General features: G+C 55.4%; 6 protein-coding genes across 6 annotated transcripts; 2 read left to right on the plus strand and 4 right to left on the minus strand.

The window, feature by feature from the left end:
- Nucleotides 1-676: 676 nt before the first annotated feature.
- ColSpa_05959 (alpha-fucosidase A) lies at nucleotides 677-3,328 on the minus strand (the record flags this gene model as incomplete). Its single annotated transcript, XM_049272171.1, has 5 exons — nucleotides 677-1,686; nucleotides 1,761-2,840; nucleotides 2,893-2,977; nucleotides 3,036-3,118; nucleotides 3,169-3,328. 5 exons carry the CDS (start codon nucleotides 3,326-3,328, stop codon nucleotides 677-679), a joined length of 2,418 nt encoding a protein of 805 aa, XP_049128128.1.
- Nucleotides 3,329-6,167: 2,839 nt separating this feature from the next.
- Nucleotides 6,168-6,802, plus strand: ColSpa_05960 (uncharacterized protein; the record flags this gene model as incomplete). Its single annotated transcript, XM_049272172.1, has 3 exons — nucleotides 6,168-6,448; nucleotides 6,536-6,645; nucleotides 6,720-6,802. The coding sequence occupies 3 exons, from the start codon at nucleotides 6,168-6,170 to the stop codon at nucleotides 6,800-6,802; spliced, it is 474 nt and encodes a 157-aa protein (XP_049128129.1).
- Nucleotides 6,803-7,302: 500 nt separating this feature from the next.
- ColSpa_05961 (uncharacterized protein) lies at nucleotides 7,303-9,895 on the minus strand (the record flags this gene model as incomplete). Its single annotated transcript, XM_049272173.1, has 3 exons — nucleotides 7,303-7,478; nucleotides 7,577-8,825; nucleotides 8,879-9,895. 3 exons carry the CDS (start codon nucleotides 9,893-9,895, stop codon nucleotides 7,303-7,305), a joined length of 2,442 nt encoding a protein of 813 aa, XP_049128130.1.
- Nucleotides 9,896-10,728: 833 nt separating this feature from the next.
- ColSpa_05962 (GPI-anchor transamidase) lies at nucleotides 10,729-12,028 on the minus strand (the record flags this gene model as incomplete). The annotated part of the gene is made up of 2 exons (XM_049272174.1): nucleotides 10,729-11,443; nucleotides 11,493-12,028. The coding sequence occupies 2 exons, from the start codon at nucleotides 12,026-12,028 to the stop codon at nucleotides 10,729-10,731; spliced, it is 1,251 nt and encodes a 416-aa protein (XP_049128131.1).
- A 611-nt stretch (nucleotides 12,029-12,639) lies between these two features.
- ColSpa_05963 (demethylrebeccamycin-D-glucose O-methyltransferase) lies at nucleotides 12,640-13,338 on the minus strand (the record flags this gene model as incomplete). The annotated part of the gene is made up of 1 exon (XM_049272175.1): nucleotides 12,640-13,338. The coding sequence occupies one exon, from the start codon at nucleotides 13,336-13,338 to the stop codon at nucleotides 12,640-12,642; it is 699 nt and encodes a 232-aa protein (XP_049128132.1).
- A 2,420-nt stretch (nucleotides 13,339-15,758) lies between these two features.
- Nucleotides 15,759-17,927, plus strand: ColSpa_05964 (uncharacterized protein; the record flags this gene model as incomplete). Its single annotated transcript, XM_049272176.1, has 2 exons — nucleotides 15,759-15,793; nucleotides 15,851-17,927. 2 exons carry the CDS (start codon nucleotides 15,759-15,761, stop codon nucleotides 17,925-17,927), a joined length of 2,112 nt encoding a protein of 703 aa, XP_049128133.1.
- Between the last annotated feature and the right edge of the window lie 634 nt (nucleotides 17,928-18,561).

Below are 18,561 nucleotides of genomic sequence, written 5' to 3' on the forward strand. Positions count from 1 at the left end.
CATTGAACCCACGTTGTTGGGTAGTTGGTTGTGAGAGGATATCAAGCAGAGCTCACGAGGAGAGATGATGCGGACCAGAGAAGAGCTGCTTTTCTGCTCAGACATGCCACTGAGATCATCATGTCCTTGCTGGAATGAATACGAGAAAAACATTCAAACACTTGAACTAAAGTCCTTGCTATGGCGGCCTCGTGGTTGACATCCCCGACGTTTCGCTCGTGTGAGCCTTGGAGTGAGATAAGGGCTCAGAGACAGCAACAGCAGTTGGAGTTGCTCGTCACTATATGATTTGTGCAAGGGTCCGTCGGTCTTGAGCAGAGAGTGATGGTTTCAGGTAAAGGTCACTGGATGTCAGGCTTGAAGTTGCGCGCGCTTTGGAACCCTTGTATGTTACTTGTGGTCTAAGCTGAGGATCGTCGAGAAGAATTAACCTGGTTTCGCCTAGAGCCCGAGTTTCCGATAATCTCTCTACTTCATAGAGAAGATCAAGGCTCCAAACACAGGATGTCCTTCCTGGCTCACAGGATGGGGGGGTATCCGCCGCAGTGTCAAGGGACGCACTTGGGCCCCGTAAGCTCGCGCGATGAGGGGAACCGGCTATGAATCGACCGTCTTATGCTCGGTACCGTCAATCCTCGTCTGCAATTCTGACATTGGTCCAACTCGCCGTCATGACCTAGACCTCGCCCAACGCCTTGCCCTGAACATTCACAAGCCGGACCTTACCGCCGCCAGGCTTGCTCCCGGACACCACAACAGCCTCACCAACGACGCCCCCGTCGTCCCAGCTAAAGTCAACGACCCCGCCACCCCGGATCCTCAACCCCGTGACGGCCCCGCCGCCCCACTTCGCCGGGATCGCTGGCCCCAAGACCACGGTCCTGACCTCGCCTCGCGCCGCGTACGGCAGCGGCAGGTCCACGACCAGCATGCTCAGCACGGCGCCGCCTAGGCCAAAGTTTGCGTCGATCTGGAATGGCGGGCTCGTGGCCCAGTACATGCTGAGCCCGCTGGCGGCGGCCAGGTTGACGTCGATGGCGTACCGCAGCAGCTCGTACGCGCGGTCCGTGTCGTTGAGCCGCGCCCAGCACGCCGCGCGCCAGACCTTGGCCCACCCGGCGTCGGCGTCCTCGGCGGTGCCCATGCCCCGCGCGCGCAGCGTCGCCCGCACGGCGTCCTGGACCGTCGCGTCGGCGTACCCGCCGAGGAACGAGGCGACCGAGTAGCCCGGGTACCAGCCCGCCAGGTGGGAGAGGTGGCGGTGCGTAGACGGGCTGTCGAAGCCGTACGCGTCGGGCAGCTTCCACTCCTTCAGGCCACCCCAGGAGGCCAGGTGGACGCCCTTGTCGAGGCGCGCGAGGGAACCCGCGACGGCCGCGAGAAAGGCGGCGTCGTCTTCGGAGTCGGCGGCCACGGCGCCGGCGCCGAGGGCGGCCTCGAAGACCTGGTGGATCATCTGGTGGTAGTGCGTGCAGCCGTAGGTCGTCGGGCCCGTCTCTGGGCTGTTGCAGGGGTTCACGACGAGGGTGCCGTCGTGGGCGACGGCGTCGTCCTGCAGCTGGGATAGCCAGAAGGAGGCGACGCCCTTGATGAGGGGGTAGCCCTGGCGGGCGAGCCAGTCGACGTCTTGGGTGTATTCGAAGTTGTCCCAGACGTGCTGCATCATCCAGGCGGCCGCCGCCGGGTCTGGGGTTTGGGTCAGTACGGGATGGGTTGTCGGGGTGTGGAAAGGGGGGGGTGGGGGGATGAAGAAGACGTACAGTTCGCCCAGCTCGCGCCCTCCTTCATCGCCGTGTGCCCAAAGACGTTCATCTCGTTGTGGACGACCCACCCGCTGGCGTTGTAGAGCAGCTGCGCCGTCTCGGTGCCCCGCGGCACCCACGTGTCCTCCATGTAGTCCCACAGCGCGTGCTGCGTCTCGCCCAGCCCGGTCTGGTCGGCTGCCCAGTAGTTCATCTGCAGGTTGATGTTGGCGTGGTAGTCGGCGCTCCACGCCGGCCACAGCTGCTCGGTCCAGCGGCCCTGGAGGTTGGCGGGGAGCGAGCCGGTGCGCGACGAGGCGATGAGCAGGTGCCGCGAGTAGTCGAACAGCAGCGCCTCGAGGAACGGGTCGCCACCGTCCGTGTAGACGTACTCGGAGAGGAGGTGAGCGGTCTCCTTCTCCGCCGAGGCCAGGGGGTCCGGCAGGCTGACCTGGAAAGCGTCCTGGAGGGATTGGTAGTCTGCAACGTGGGCCGCGAGGATCTCAGCAAAGGGTTTCGCGGCGGCCGCGGAGGCGAGCGCCTCGACGACGGGGCCGGGGTCTCGGCCCTTGAAGGAGTAGCCGCTCTCCGGGTTGCCTTTTTTCTGGTCGTAGTTTGTCTCGCCGCTGACGACGATCGTGAGCGTCTTTTGGTCCCTCGCGGGGTGGACCCGCAACGCGCCGGCGCAGGTGCAGTCCGTCGCCGCGGCGCCCTTATCGATTTTGGCGATGGAGTCGAATTTCATGCCCTCGGGCGGGCCAAGCTGCGTGACGCCAGTGAAGCGGACGTGGTCCTCGGCGCAGCGGATGTCGAAGGTGTCGTTTGTGATCAGCTGGTTCTCGTAGCCGAGCGTGAGGGCAGGGAGGGTCGCGTCCGAGGCGACGTGGTACACGCAGACCTGGTCCGGGTACGAGCAGAGTTGGGTGACTTCGTAGGCTGCCCCGTTTGCGGTGAAGCTCGTCGTGTGGACGCCTGTTGTGAGGTCAAGCGTGCGCTTGTACGAGGTGTAGTTGGCCACGCCGTTGATGGAGACTGTCAGGTTGGCCAGGACGCGGTTCCCGCCGTAGTATTGCCCCGAGCCGAGGAGGGAAGATACGTCTGTTGAGAGTTTAGATGTGTTCGTGCGACTCGTGATTCGAGAATGCCTTACCTCCAGTGCCGTTCTCAAAGATGGTCGACCGGATCCCGGGCAGGGCCTGGTATTTGGCCTCTGTAGGGTTGCCTCCCGAGTAGTTCTGAAAAGCTCGGCTTCAGCTTGAGGTCATCTCTTTGGTTAAAAGAACTAGAACCCACTGAAGCTTCGAAGGGGCCGCCAGCCCAGAGAGAGTCAATGTTCAGATTGACCTTTTCCGCATGAGGCGGGCCGAACGGAATGGCTGGCAGTGGTGAGTACAAGCACTGGGTAGTCCGGCGTCTTGAGACTCACCCCCGAGTTTACCATTGCCGATGGGATAGCCGGCCTTGAGCAAATACGTGTTTGCGCTCGTGTCTCCATACGTCGCAGGAACCGACGACCAGAATGACCGAGCCTCGCTTAGAGCGAAGCCGGTACAGGATACCAACGCCCAGTTCGAAACGGCTTTCATCATGAGTAGGATACTGCGTCAGTCGCAGCTAAACCCATCCTCAACGTCTAGGGGCTGAACGACTATTTAAAATAACCAGGTCGACAAGCCCCGCCTTACCAACCAGGGCAGAGATTCGATGACATCTCTGTACATCTGCATAGCGGATATATGAGTGACGCCCGTCAGTCTCGGCACGGTGAAGCTGCGGTCATTATATGTACGTTGAGCGGGGGATGCTCGTAGGCGATGGGCAAAGGCTGCTTGGTGCGCATAGGGGTCAATTTTCCTCCAATTGAGAGGACCTTTATCATGCTAGAACGCGGCCTCGACGGGCTACTCCGCTCTTGATCCTCTTGTATTTCTCGACCTGCTTGGCACGTCTATTAGACTTTAGGTGTGGTATCTGACGTCGGTTGGCAACCTATTTAGGCCTTTCTGGCTCGTTTACTAGTGCTGCTACTGCGGGGTCGAACGTGAGTCTTGGCGGAAGATAGGTCATCAACGGACGTGGGCCCAATGGAGGAATGCACCTTTTCTTGCGTGTTGGGCAATGATTTCCGTACGTTTATAATATTGTAGGCTTACTCAGAGGCTCTCCAGAAGTAATGATAAGATTCCTTTCCACTCGAATTATTCCAACTGCTTAGGAAAGTTATCTATCTTTCCGCCAGAGACAAGAGAGTGTCGAGTTGAGAACCAAGATCGGCAGGTTCTGACCACCACCAACCAAAAGAAGTTCATGAACGTTGGAGCAGATCACAAACAAGAGAAATCAGCGTCTTGAAAGCAATCTCTTGGGAAGATCCTATCAGCAACATTCCAATCGTTCACGGGGCTACCAACAAGTGGAACTCGATCAACTCGTGCCCTACACATGCGGGTATAATTTGATCCTTTCCAATAATATTAATCAACCCGAATAGAATACTGGCCAAAGCAAACTTGGTCATGACTATCCATGTTAGAGCCCCTGCCCCCATGACCTAATGCATACGAAATCACATTATTAAACTAGCTTTACGCATCGGCAATGCTTGATTATGAATCTTGACATTGATACCCTAGTGGAGGCGGAGGTCGTGCTTGCTGGCGGATAGATCGCCACGGCGTCTCAGACGGGACTGTCGGTTTCTTTTGGGCATTAGTGGGCGCTGGCGGGAGCTTCGGTATCGTAACAAAGCTCACCTCTGAGGCTTCTCCCATAAGAGTTTGGTCCGGGTCTCCTATATCTTCGATAGGGAGCTTGTCGGACCTTATTGCGTGTATCAACGAGTTCCGGACAAGATGACAGGAGATAGTTCCTATTCGTGGGGTTCACGTACGATCTGCCCCCTGATCTTAGGCACTCGGTCGTTGCTCGGCCATTCCATAACGTAACGGGTAAAGAGGTCGCCAGTGGTATGTTCACATGACTCACTAAAAGGGTCCTACGATAATTATAGCGAGTGAGGTAGACTATCCGGTGGTGAACACACTTGTTGAAAAGCACTTTGGTCCTGGCGGGACATGGTTGACAGGAGGCATAAACATCGCCTCGCCTTTCGAGCTGTCCAAGTGGGAAAAGCTAGGCAACGAAGTATTAGGTCGGTTTGACAAGAGAATGGCATAGTGAAACGCGCTATGCGGGCCAAACACCTCGCTGTGGAATCATGGAAAAAGGATAAGGTGGCAAGTGTTCGGTTTGGAGGAAACCGTGGAGCGTATTTCGCTGCCTGTTTCTGACATGCTGGACGGGCCTGGCCAAGGGGATGATGGGAACCAGGAGCAACTAACTCGAGCAGAAAAGCAAGGGAAGGAACCACACAGGCAGGGGCCGCAGCGTGAGGCAGTCCAACAACTATGTATGAAGTGAGGGAGATGTAAAGAGGCAGCACAATCCGAGGAGGCTGTTGGAGGTGGACGGTAAGTTTGATCCGGAGGTTGGTATTCGAGGAGTCCTTGGAAGATTGTGGCATCGTATAGGAAAACTGTTTATCAAATCCATCGTATCCTCTAGCTTGAAGTACGTACAAAACTCTACCATATATCCAACATGAGTAGACGGAGGGCTTTTAACGCGATGGCAGTATGGTGTTGATTTCCCCACGAAGACGAAGCAAAGAGCACTCTCATTTCTACAAACTACTAATTTGCAAACACAAGTATGCTTACTCGCGATGCCACCCCTGCACAATCGAGGCTTTGACTTGTATTGCTTTGAAGTAGCTTGTAGTGTACAACAGCTGTGCAAATATGCTCTACAATAAAGATAACGACGAGGAAACATGCCATCAAGTCCACGTTTTTCTGAAAGTAAGCAGAAGCCAAGATCATACCGGCATATCTTGTTTGTGTTTTCTCTTAGGTCTTAGCTGATGTGATGGTTAGTTGAGGCAAACGTACAGTGCCCAGCGTCTTCAGCGGTCTTGACTCTGTAGTGTTCAAGCATTGGTGCAACTCAAAAGAGACGTACGCATGTTATCTTGCAATACCTCACTGCAAGCAAATAGCGAAATCAACGGTATACCATGAAACTACTTCAAGGAAGATTGACCAGACCCGTGTGATACCTCGCCCGATTCTGAGGTGTCAAGGGACATCGTCACTAACACCGGCCGCGCTTTCCCTTCTCATCAGCTCGCTCCTGCTTCCTGTGACAGAATCATCACACCTCTTCTCACCGCTCAGTCACGTGTAGGTCTTTCTAAGGTCATATCAGTCTTCGCTCTTCTAATATTTAACCTAGTCCATTCCGCGAGAACTCATCTTTCTTCCTCACCTCTATGAAGCACAGTTCTATCCATACTTTGGGCCTTTCAAGCTTTGTCTTCTTTCATCTATATCACTTCACTTAGTCAAAAACAGCAGAACCGCAACCATGAAGGTAATCAGCACCACTGCCGTTCTCTCGCTGATCGCCACCATGGCTTCGGCCCACGACTGCCCTCTTGAGTCCGAGTGCGTCCAGAAGTCGTGCAAGAACTTCCAGCTCACAGAGGGGCCGAACAAGCCTTACATCGTTTGGAATACGGACGGCGTTGCCAAGAGATGGATACTCTCTGCCGAGTGTAAGGACAACGCCGGTAAGAAGACCCTTACCGACCTCAACTTGGGACTTTGCCTTGGCAACCTCGACGGCAACCTCACCTGGCTCAAGTCGTAAGTTCCCTGCTCCATTCGCACCTTCAAAATTCACTATCTACATTTCTCTGTGAGAAAAGCTGCTGATACTTGGCGCTTCAACAGCGGCGACTTTGACTGCAAGAGCTGCAAGCTCAAGAACACCGATCCCTTGCTCATGGAGTGCTTGTGCTACTCCAAGAAGAAGAAGCCCCTTGTCAGAGAGATCAGTCTCTGTGAGTGAACCCTAGTTTCGATCTATTCAGATTGTTCCAAAGAACTTCTGCTGACCTTTACTGTCTCTCCCTAGCCGAGGGCATCTGGGTCTATGATGGTGCCATCGGATGCTACCAGGCCAATTGGTGCAAGACCCCCGGCATTGGCAGCTACTAAGCCTAGGATGTACCGATTCATCCGCTCAAGCGCGTTATGAGGGATGAAAAAAATCGGATGGAAGCATCGTATCATGAAGGAACCGTATTAAGGAGTGAATTGTGAACAGAATGCAAATACAGTTCATCAGCCGGGCTAGATAGGCATGCATGATAGATTCGGCCATCCAAGAATCAAAGCTTACTGCGGAAGACATAAGCATCACAAAATGCATTCCGACATGCACATCTGCAACAGAGAACAAGCTCTCTCTCTGTTGGGCCGCTGAAGGCGTCCAGCAGGTGGGTGTGATAAGCTTAAAATCAGTAAGCATAGTGTCCTGTCGCACAACGAACAGCACAAGTTACCCATCACAGCTTCCAGTCAAAGGCTTCACATGTAGGCCGGAATCTCCAGGAAATTCAAGCAGATCAAAGTGTGTTTGTGATAGTTATACTACCCACCCTCCTCATATGCTTCCAAATCCTTCAGCATCATCTTCAAATCTACGTAATCACCAATCATACCACAAACTTGCCACCACATCCACCACACATCTCCTCCGAGGCCTCTACCTTGGCATCAGGGCCCAGGTGCTCCTGCGCGATCTTGACAACCTCCTTCGCAACAAGGCAACGGAGACCGCAGACAGCACAAGCCCGCGAGATGCCAGGTGCGAGAATGGCGAGACCGGTCGCTGCACAAGTGGCTGTTCGAAGTCAGTAAGTCAGTCGTCAAACAAGAAGACAACACAGAAGACACAAGCAGCAAAGAAAACAAAAACAAAGTACTTACCAAAGATGTGCCCCTTTTCACAAACCGACTCTTTCCCCTCATCCTTCAAAGAAGTCTGGCAAAAGACGCACCGCTGCTGCTTCTTGACCTCCTCAAACCTCTTCCTCAACGAGACGTCTCTGGCCCTCGCCCCCTCCCCGAACCCAAGCGTGCCAGGAACGGCGGGGCCGCCGGCGTACATCCAATCCCACATCTTGGCCTCGGTGCTCTGTTTCGCCCAAAACCCCTCGTTCTTCTCTCCGCCGGCAATTTCATCCACATCAACCTCCATTTCATCGCCCGACGGAGGCAGCGCCGCCACGGCGCTGGAACGCCCACCAAACATGACTTTCGTCTTGACAGACTTCTCCGGTTTCTGCGTGCTGTGCTGCGAGACGAGCACGGCACTCATGCCACCCGCCGGCGACATGGTCATGCCCCACATACGTACCCGGTGCGGGTGAATCTGCTCGCCGGCGTCCTCGGGGAGATCAAAGTCGTCATCGTCCGAGTCGGAGTCCTCGCCAGAAGCGACGGACTCGGCATCACCCCCCGCTGCGCCCACGCCGCGGCTGAGCATGGCGACGGGGACGGAGAGCTTGACGGTCGAAGAGATTGTCTCGGCCCATTTGGGGAGGGTCCCAGTGGCGGAGGAAGAAGAGGGATCGCCGACGCTTTGTTGGAACCAGTTGTCGTTTGTTGCTGTGGCGGAGAGGCGGACGAGGGAGTAAGTGGGCGCCTTGCTCTGTTTCGATAAGTCGGGAGGATGGATCATGAGGCCTAGCAGAGCACTATTTAACGCCGGAAGACTGTGGGAATAATCGGAGGGATGCTTACTCATGATAGGGTTCGTTGCATCGGGCAAGGTTGTGTCTTCAGGAAACGTTGTGTTACAAACGCTCGTGGCATGAAGCTCCTTGGCGGTACCTTCCGACCCGTTGAGTGCGACCTGGAAGGGTAGAGCCTTGAACGGAGAGGCGATAACGCCGCGGCAGACCTTCGCTCCGTCGCGATCCCAGATGGCTTCCTCCCATTCAACGAAGGCGTCGGCCAGGAGGTTCGTGCAGATGCCGGTGAGGTCTGCTTCCTCCACTGCGAAGTCGAGGCCCGCGCCTCGTGCCCACTTACTGGGTATCGTAATCCTGCGGAAGCCAACGTAGTTTCTGGCACAGTACGCCAGAACGGCGGTCCTTGAGCCATCGGAGCGAAGCCAGGGGCTCCATTTCAGGGAGAATGCTGAGGTGTAGGGGATGTAATCGGGGTCCATGATCTAGGTGCCGTTAGCTACTTCCAAATCTCGCGAAGTTCGCAAGCACCACTCACATTGATACTCGGGTGCGGCCCTCTCGCGTCAAACCTCGCGAGCTCCTCGACCTCCCAGATATGTGATCTAGCATCCGACTCATCGTCGAGCTCGTTCGGGAGGTAGTACTGCACACTTAGCACGACAACCTCCTCCTGATCCGTCGCGTACGCCATCAGAGCCTGGCCGGGACCCAGATACTTGGCCCACGAGAACGACCGCACCTTGTCCTTTGGCAGATACGCCCCGTCCTCGCTGCCGGCATCCGGAAGCGGCAGGTTCGCCCCGACGCCCCAAAGAATCCTCCAGTCCCTGAAATTTCTCATCCGCGCCCCGAGGTCCACCATACCACCGCCGCCCTCACCAAAGACGAGCAACGCGCCGCTCGTCAGCATCACCGCCAGAACAGCGCGCAGGTTTCGCCCCAGTCCCGCGGGCGACCACTCGATCGCGACAACCTGGTTCAGAGAGGCTCCGTAGCCCGTGACGGTGCCTGAGCCGACGCCTTCGAAGGCCGAGGACAAGTCCTCCGCGACACCGCCAGCTGATGTGGCATAGTCGTCATCGTACGTGGGCGGAGCAAGGTCCTGCGCGGTGAAGAGCGCGGCGTTCATGCGCGGGTCAGGTTTTCGGGATGTTGGAATGCGGAGGATGTAGGTGTAGAACTGCTGACGGGACGTCTTGCTGCCGTCTTGAGCGTCAGCGACGGCCGCTGCAGCCGCTAGGCCCGCGGGGTCCTTCTCTGCTGCTTCCTGGGCGGCATGGTCCTTGGGAGCGGATGGCTTGTTGGCTGTGGTCGTTGACGTCGGCTCCTCTGGCGTTGGGAACTCGGGGAGGAAGACGTGGATCGAGTCGTCGGCGGCAACGGCGAGCTCGGCGTCGCAGGAGAAAGTGAGCGCGTGGCTCGTCAGAGGTCGAGATTTGAGGGTGAGTGTCTTGAGGGGTGGAATCTGCAAACCCGCAATGTGTGTCAGCGGTTCATCATAGGCCAAGAAGTTTGGGTCGAGAGCTTTTGCGAGGGTCTCGAAGTAGTCCATGACTTTCAGCTTGAATCGTCTGAAGATATGCTTCAAAGAATAATTATCCTGTGCAAAGCTTTCGCAATGGGAGCTTCAAAGTTGACGACGAGTCTCATCCACGACATGCTCAGCAGATGAGGTGAGTCTCATGGAAAAACACATGAGCGCATGATGGGGTCAAAGGGAGATATAGTAAGGTGTATGGACGAATTTTCCGATTCAGATGTTGTGATATGAGGCGAAAACTCATTCATCTGTCACTTACAAGAGGTTACAGGCAGGTGGAGGATACGAACATAAATGCGCATGGAAGGTTGAAAGCCAAGAGGCCGACAGGGAAGGAGCACCGCAGGCAAGACACATTGAGAGGGCTACTACACTGACCTTTGATTTATCCATTTTCACAGACTGTAGGATGCTTACGGACCTCCATGAAGGATACCGTGGAGGCGTTGTGCGGTGGTCAAACGCATTGGATTGACACAAGAGACAAGATTTTCGAGTGAAATCCTCGGTGAAAAGTTCGGTGAGCGAAAGGTGAGAGACCCAGAGAAACCTGACTGGAAATACTCCGGGTAAACGTCAACATCGCATCCTCAGAGTAAGGTGTTTACAGCATCACGGCAAATCCGCCACCATGTTTCGATTCAAATGTTTGTTCATAAAAACGGACACTGATATTTTCTAGATTAAATGCAGACTACTCAGACCTCAACGTCGCTAATAGACGAGGTGCATACCATGTCATCAATGTAGGTACTCCCTTCCCTGTCCCACCAAACGCCATGCTGAATGCAACATCATACAAGTCAAACGAAGACACAAAAGGTACAAGAAAGGCAAAAAGACGATTATGCCTTCACTGTGGCATGGCCGTTTTGACCGACTGGCGTCTTAGTCTCGTCTTCCGCCTTCTTCGTAGTCTCAAGGTACGACCCCAAGACCCACAGAAGGGCGCATCCAGCCAAAGCGGTGGCGCCAACAATCTTCTTCTCCCACCAGTTGTCGTTCGTCAAAGGCTTGGCCATCTTTACCCTCTTGGCCTGCGCCTTCGCATTCGGCTTCTGAACTTTAGCCACGTCCGTCAACGACGCATTCTTCGCTGCGGCGTCGGCCTCCTCGGCCCGTCGCTTCAACGCGGCAATCTTCTGGCTCAGCTCCAACAGCTCCTCGTCGAGGACCATGCTCTTGGCCCCATCAACCTCGACATTCTGCACGTTGCCGAAGAAGTCGGTAATGCGACGGCTGCGGGCGGCGTCGGCGCCACCTGGAAACAGGTCGTAGCGCACGCCCGCGTTGGAGTGGATCTTCTCGTAGGTGTAACTGTCGAAGAGCTCGCCAACCGTCTTCTTGGAGCTCAGATCCTGGACTTGCGACTCTAGGAACTCGAGGTTGTAGTACGTGTACCGGTCGATGACGGCCACGCCGACATCGTTGTCAGCGTGGTGTGAGTATGATGACTGGTCGAGCTCCGAGGAGCCGGTGGCGATAATGTTGGGGGAGTAGAGCTTGCTGTACATCGTGTTCGCTTGGCAAGTATCGATCATGAAGAGGATTTCGTGGTATCTAACCAGTCAGCATTCGTCGCAACAACACAGGGGTCCTCTTTGCCTACCTCTTCTTCTCCCACATCTGCTCGAACGCATCAGCAAGATCAAACGCGCCAATCTCCTCGGCGTCCTGGAACTTTAGGAATTTGTTTCCGCCGTGGCCCGTCATGTATACGAGAATGTTGCTTCGATCGTCGGTCAAAAGGCGCTTGCTGCGAGGCATCTCGTCGCCAACACGGTCGGTCAAGAGTCGGATAAAATTTTCGACGGTGACTTCGTAGCCGCGGTAGTCCACCTCGATGTTGTCGCCGTACAGATCGACGGCGCGGTCCGAGTTACTGTAAACGGTTCCGGGGAAGGCGTTGCGCGGGTTGCAGGCCATGTCGTCGGGCAACATCAGGATGATCTGCGAGTCGGGGATGCCGAGGCGCTTGACAGTACGGTAGATGGAGAGCACGTTGGCTAGGTGGCGGTAGTTGAACCAGAACCGCGATGTGCATACTAGGACGGCCCAGTTGCTCGTGTGTTCGGCCAGCACCGCCGGGGCGAGCGTCGCTGCGGCCAGGATAACCGGCAATTGTAGGAGGCGTGAGAGCTTCATGATGGCGTGGGGTTGCGATTCGAAAGTTACGAAAAGAAAAGGAAGATTACAAGGTTGTACAGAGTATGGCAAGGGAGACGATGGGATCGCGTCGAACTAAAGAATGTTGATGAAAGTTCGGCTTGGTCAGGGGGAGCGCCCCGGAGCTTCATCCTGACAAACGTTAGTCAGCCCGTCGCCCACGGCGCGCACAGGCCATTTTGCCCCTCCGACGTATGTACTGTAAGTTCAGTTTTGCTGGTTCCTGTTCATCAACCAGGACATGTGTTTTACCTTTCCGTCCAGCGCAACTCAAACTTTGGTAGACTTGAAATTGAGGTTGAAAATCTTCTCTATAGGATTCAACCCGAACAGTTAAATGTCACTGTATGCCCGCATTTATGATGATGACCGACATTGAGAAATGGCAAGGTACCTCAAGGTACTTGATCATCGGATAGTGACTCCACTCGTGTCTAAATATTAAAGTACATTGTACTTGAGACCCTTACATCCTCGTTTCCTCCCCATCGTTTCCAGGTCGTTTGGACCATTGTGCTCGTCTTGTGCGGTTCATGACAATTTTTGGCTGGGAATTTGAGACCATTTCCGAAGTGGCCGTTTATCGATGCCTATTTCTTCGCCAGAACCCACAGGAACTTGGCATCCTTCTCGTCGTTGATCTCGTCTCTTATAATGACTTCCAAGCCAGCCTCCTTGAGCTGGTTCAGAGTACCCTCGGTCCCCCAGCCGCTCCAGTACATCCAACCCTTGTCATGGAGCCATTTGTCGTTGACCAGACCAGGCAAATCCTCGGCGGCAAAGTTGACAAGTAACAGGCCACCGGGCTTCAGCCACTTTGTGACGCGACGAATCATCTCAGTCTGCTCGTCACGGGGCAGGTGGATGATACTGTACATGCCGATAATGGCGTCGAAGGAGCCCTCGGAGAATTCGAGACCCATCATGTCCCCCTCGACGAAGGTGACGCGGTCGGTGCCGTGCTTGGCGAGGTTTTCCCTGGCCAGCTTGATCTGGGTGCTCGACAGATCATTGGCGGTGACGAAGACGTCCGGCACCGCCAGAAGCCTCTCGGTGACAGGGAGGCCGCAGCCGCAGCCTAGCTCGAGGATGAGCGACATCTGGCCGGACAGCGGCTTCGCGGTAAGGAGTCTCTCCATGAGCTTCTCAAGATACTCGATACGAAACCCCGACTGCTGGATGGTCCAGTCATTGTAGGCTGGGGCGATAGCGTCGTATGAGTCTTTGACACGCGACTTGAGGTCCTCTGAGGCGACTGGGGCCTGGTTGTCCTCTGGGGCTGTCGCCATTCTGTGCTTGTGCGCTTGTTCTTAGATTAAATACCCAAGATGTGTCTAGATTGGTGTGGTTTCCCTAGTGTAAATTAAAGATGCGCAGTGTTTTCTTTATAGCTTGATAATACAAGGAGAAAGGAAAATCAAACCAAAAGGAAGGCACTGATATTCACGATGTCAATACGTGAAGGGCGACGCCGAATGACTCTGAATGTGATAGTACTGGATGCTGAGTGTGGGGTTGTGGAGAGGGAGGGGTTTGGGTGCATCCCTCCACGTTATCCGCAGCCAGCGGGAGGGGGATGTGGCTTTGACCGAACTACTCCCGCTTGGGACTGGACCATCTCGATGAGCTATGTGGCTGGTGAATTGTATGCCTTACTCAATACTGAATGGGACGCAGGTAAGGGTCCACGGATGGAGGAGCCGAGATGGGACGGGGGCCCTGAACTCAACCTGGACGAGCCCGGAGGGTCAAAGTCCGAGGGTGAGTGAGTCCCCGCCGTCTCTGCCGCCGCGCAGGTCGCTGATCCTGATCGACCTGCTGACTTGCGTCAACATCATGCGATTCCTGCCACATATTTTGTTTGGTCTGGCGGACGCCGAAAAGGTTTGGTTGCATCTGACAATGCGCTCATCATTATAATCAACGTTCAATGAATGACTCGACTGGACAGAAGCAGTTGGAGGCGGATCGAATGGAATGCTTGGAGTTTGGGATGAGCCCTGAAAGCCGAGCCGAAGCGTCGAGGAGAGAGAGAGAGAGAGAGTCTCGGGCCGTTGAAGTCTGATTACTTAAGCTTATCTCGCAAAGACCTCAGCACCTGGCATTTTCGGTCATTGTATCGTCCGATTTTTTTCTTTACTCCCCACGTGCCGGCATGAGGTTTGGCGCTAAAAACCGAGAGCGGGACAATCACATGCACAAAAAGTGAGAAACGAGCCTTCTCTTTGCAACCTGCACTGCTGCACCTCCATACGACCACCAGCAGCTACCTAACATGGCGCGAGGGGAGCAACGTCAACGGCAGGCAGCGGCAGACGCAGAGCGGGACCCAGTCAATGAAAGCCAACTACGACCCCTACCTATCTGCCTTCGACTGGGGGAAAATGAAGACTCATCTCCAACGGCTGACGCGCCTGGCGTAGCAACAAGCGACAGCTAGCTGCAGCGCTCCAGCAGCAACTGTACAGTGACATTTACGACTTTCAGTACCTACCCCTCGATGGATCATCATTCCCCCTCCCTCATGTGTTCTAAGCCTATCACTCGCCGAAGCCTCTGTAACCCCCCCTTCGTTGACACATTCGGCAACACCACCACCATTGGCCCACCGCCCAAACCCATGCTTTCTTCTGGCCTGGATGAAAGGGTCTCTGTCGTCGGGGGACTCGTCCAAACAACACATCAAACCAAATCAAACTTGTCATGTCTGGCACGCCCCTGTCCTTGCATCATCATATGTGATCGTTTTGTAGCAAACAAAAATAAACATGCCTGCCCCGCTCCGCTGCTGCGCGCTGCACCCGGAGAAAGTAGTCCATCCCACAAGACACATCAGCAGAGCACAACTGCGACAGCGCTTGGTACCGTGTGCTTTCCTTTGTTTGTTCTGCGACCTGCAACCCGCGAAATGCGAACTGCGAACTGCGAACTGCGGCCCACGACTGGACCAAACAAGCCTAGGTAGACAAGACTCTTTCTCTGCTCTGGCCTGCAGGGTCCGATCGCAATTTACAGATAACATCCTCGAGCTATCCGCACACTGCAGTCAGTCTCCAACCGAGATGCTCTAATTCCCCACGACATCTCGCACTCCACCGGCCGCTGACCGACCCTGAATCGAATCTGGGTCCAACGGTCTCCATCCAGTTCCAATCTCTTAGCGCTTGCGAAGTCGGTGTCAAGTGGCCGGAGAGGGGCACCAGACACCGGATGACTGACGCAAAACTCGTGGCAGAATTTCTGGAATCCCGCTCACTCCGTCGCTTACCTTTTGTTGCCTTTGCCTTTACCTCTGCCTCTATCTGGGCGCACTTCTTGATTACTCAAACCTTTTCACAATCGTTCCGACCCCATTCCTGAAAATTCTGGCGTACAAGAACCTGAGCGTACCTTACGCGGCGTCCACCGAATCATTAAACCTGCAGGCGCCTCACGGACGGCCCTGGCCCTTCCTCGCCCCTTCGCGCTCTCGTGGTCCTCCGCCGCCGCCGGGCCAAAGCTTATTTTGCCAGTCCAAGCCATCCGATCCTCTGGGTCTGCTGGTGTCTGCTAGCCGCATCTCCGACCGTCATTTTTTTCACCCTCCGTCCGTTTTCTTTCGATACTAGACGTGTCACGTACGCCATTGGTCTTCCACCGAATACCTCCAATCCTGTCTCTGTACACACTCTGAGTGGGCATCTGCATCCTCACCCGCGTTGCCGACAACATGGGGCGCCCGCCCGCGTACATTTTTGTGGTCAGGTAAGCCGGCTTTTCACCTCGCCTGTTCAGTGTCATGGGAGGCTGACAAAACTACAGGCATGGTGCTCGTCTGGACGCCGCCGACAAAAAGTGGCATCTCACTTCTCCAACTCCCTACGACCCTCCTCTGACCTACGGCGGCTGGCAACAAGCAAAGGCCCTCGGAATCCGCATCGCGAACATCCTCCGACAGGCTGAAGCAGATGGGATCGCAGACCCAAAGCTCTCCAACGACCGCAACGGGTCCGCCGACTCCCAGAGAAAACGACGCAAGTTCAAGGTCGTCCTCCACAGCTCTCCGTTCCTGCGATGTGTCCAGACATCTGTCGCCATCAGCGCTGGCCTGGCCCAGGCGCCTCCCGCCGGTACTCCCTCATACCCGATGCCCTCGCCCAGCGCAAACCCTTCCGCCTCCCCCTTCATTCTCCCGACTTCCGTATCCGATGAAGTCTACCCGTCGCCCGCCGATGCGAATGACAACAAATCTGGGTCTTCCAAGAAGAAAGTCAAGAAGGCCATCCTCCGGCTGGATGCGTTCCTTGGCGAGTGGCTGTCCCCGGAATACTTTGAGATGATTACACCGCCGCCTGGCTCCGCCATGATGCTGGCTGGTGCAAAGGCAGATCTTCTGCGGCGGGAGAATATCAACGCTCATGAACAGGCTGTTGAGCATTCCCATCACCATGCCCACTCTGTTGGTCAAGCCCAGAGTCAACTTTGGAACAGCCCCAAGTTTAGACCCGCCCCCGAGCGGTCCGGCTCGATCGACTCGGACTCACCGTCCATTCTTGGTCTCGAAAACGTCTCCTCCATGGCCGGCGCCCTGCCGCGGAGCCGCGCGGCTAGCTCAGCTAGTTCCTCGAGCCAGCGCGTTCGCTTTGCACTGCCAGATCCTGCCAACCCCAACGACGGATATGTCGCCCCGAGTCCCAACTATGCTATTTCACCAAGCTCCAAGATCCCCGATGGCTACGTGGCGCACGCGCGGGATGCTTGCGTTTCTGTCGACTACCAGTGGGACTCGATGAGAGAGCCTCTGGACTGGGGCGATGGCGGCAAGTACGGCGAGGAGTGGACGGCCATGCACCACCGCTTCAGGAAGGGCATTCAGAGGCTGGTAGACTGGTACACCACGGCCGAGCGTCCCGCTGAGATGGTCACCAAGACGGTGAGGCCGGCCCAGAACGGCGACACCGAGTGTGCTATTGACGATGAGGACGACGACGACATTGAACCAGTGGTCATTCTTGTTTCTCACGGTGCCGGATGTAACGCTTTGATCGGTGCCATCACACACCAGCCGGTCCTCATGGATGTGGCGATGGCTTCCTTGACAGTCGCCGCTCGAAAGCCCGGCCGCGACTCCGAGCCCTCGGGGCTGGATACTCCAATGTCAGAAGTAGACATGGATCCAATGTCTGGCACGAAAGGCCTGGTTCCCGTCCACCACTACTATGACTTGAAGATGTTTGCGAATACGGATCATCTGCGGCAACCTGCCTCCGCCACCCATAACTTATCCAGAGCCCCGTCCACGGCCTCGAACCACTCACAAAACGGTCAATCGCACCCACGGGGCCGCGTTCCGACTGTGAACTCTTATACGCCTAGCCCAATCACTTTCAACCCTGACTCCTTTGCCTTTCCGGGCAGTCGAAGCAACTCGGCGAACGCGAGCCTGGGGAGCATGCGCCGCACAACGCACAATGCATACTCTTTGCCTAGGACTCCGGCGCTGAACACGACTGGAATCACGGTTGGAAGTGGCGCCACGAGCTTCACGAAGCCTTCACCGACACTCTCTGTTGGGCTATGGTCGCCAATCACGCCGCAGAAGGAGACGGACGAGGAGGATGAAGAGGATGACATCTTCCCTGACTTTGACCACCGTAAGAAGCTGGCCGCTCTCTCTAAGCCTAGTCAGGAGGTTGTCAAGCCTCCTACGCCAGAGAAGAAGGAGCCGCAGTTCGGAGGCCCTGCAAAGGTTCCCCATAGATTACAGGAGATCTCCCGACCTACCTCGAGCGACGGCACCGATGAGGAAAACAAGATTCCTCAGCTGGGCACGTTCGGGAACAGAGGTCTCTGGGGGCGCCGCGCCCTCTGGGAGAGACGGAGGTTATGCGCGACATGACGACGTCGAAGCGGCGGTGGACCGTTAACGAGCGCGCCTAGGGTCCGCAGCTCAGCACAGGAGATGCGTGCATGCATAGCGATGCGAAACGGGTAGAATGACCACAGTCTGATGAGCCCACGATATTGCAAAAATTGCAAGCAGTACAGCATAGCGTGAAAGTGGTACAACCACCGTACACAGATACGAAACAGCACCGAGACGTATATTTTGGGCGGCGTAGGACAACATCTCAACTTTTTTCTCACTTTTGCATGGCGCGGTCGACACCAAGGGGGTTGAAAAGGTTGCGGGCGGATCCAAACATGACATGTATCTTTTTTTAATAGCACAGGAGGGACAAAAGCACCCGGGGGAGGCTGTCTTTTTCTTTTTCTTCATCATCTCCAAATTACAAACCCGACTCTCATGAAGCATCATAGCATAGCCGTTGTAACCAGAAAAGCGTCTCGCATGACCGTTGGATGTAATAAGTATATAGCAAGGCATTCTGATTCAGGGTAGTTATAAAGTCGGCTCCGCTCTTCTATTTTGATGTGACGTGACAAAAGGGAAGAAACTCGAAAATGAAGCGTGTAAAAAAGAATAAATCTCTCACGAGTGCCTCCGTCAAAACGCCCGTTGTAAGTAGTAG

The sequence above is a fragment of the Colletotrichum spaethianum genome, assembly GCF_022836535.1.
Source record: "Colletotrichum spaethianum MAFF 239500 DNA, contig13, whole genome shotgun sequence".
Taxonomy (NCBI): domain Eukaryota; kingdom Fungi; phylum Ascomycota; class Sordariomycetes; order Glomerellales; family Glomerellaceae; genus Colletotrichum; species Colletotrichum spaethianum.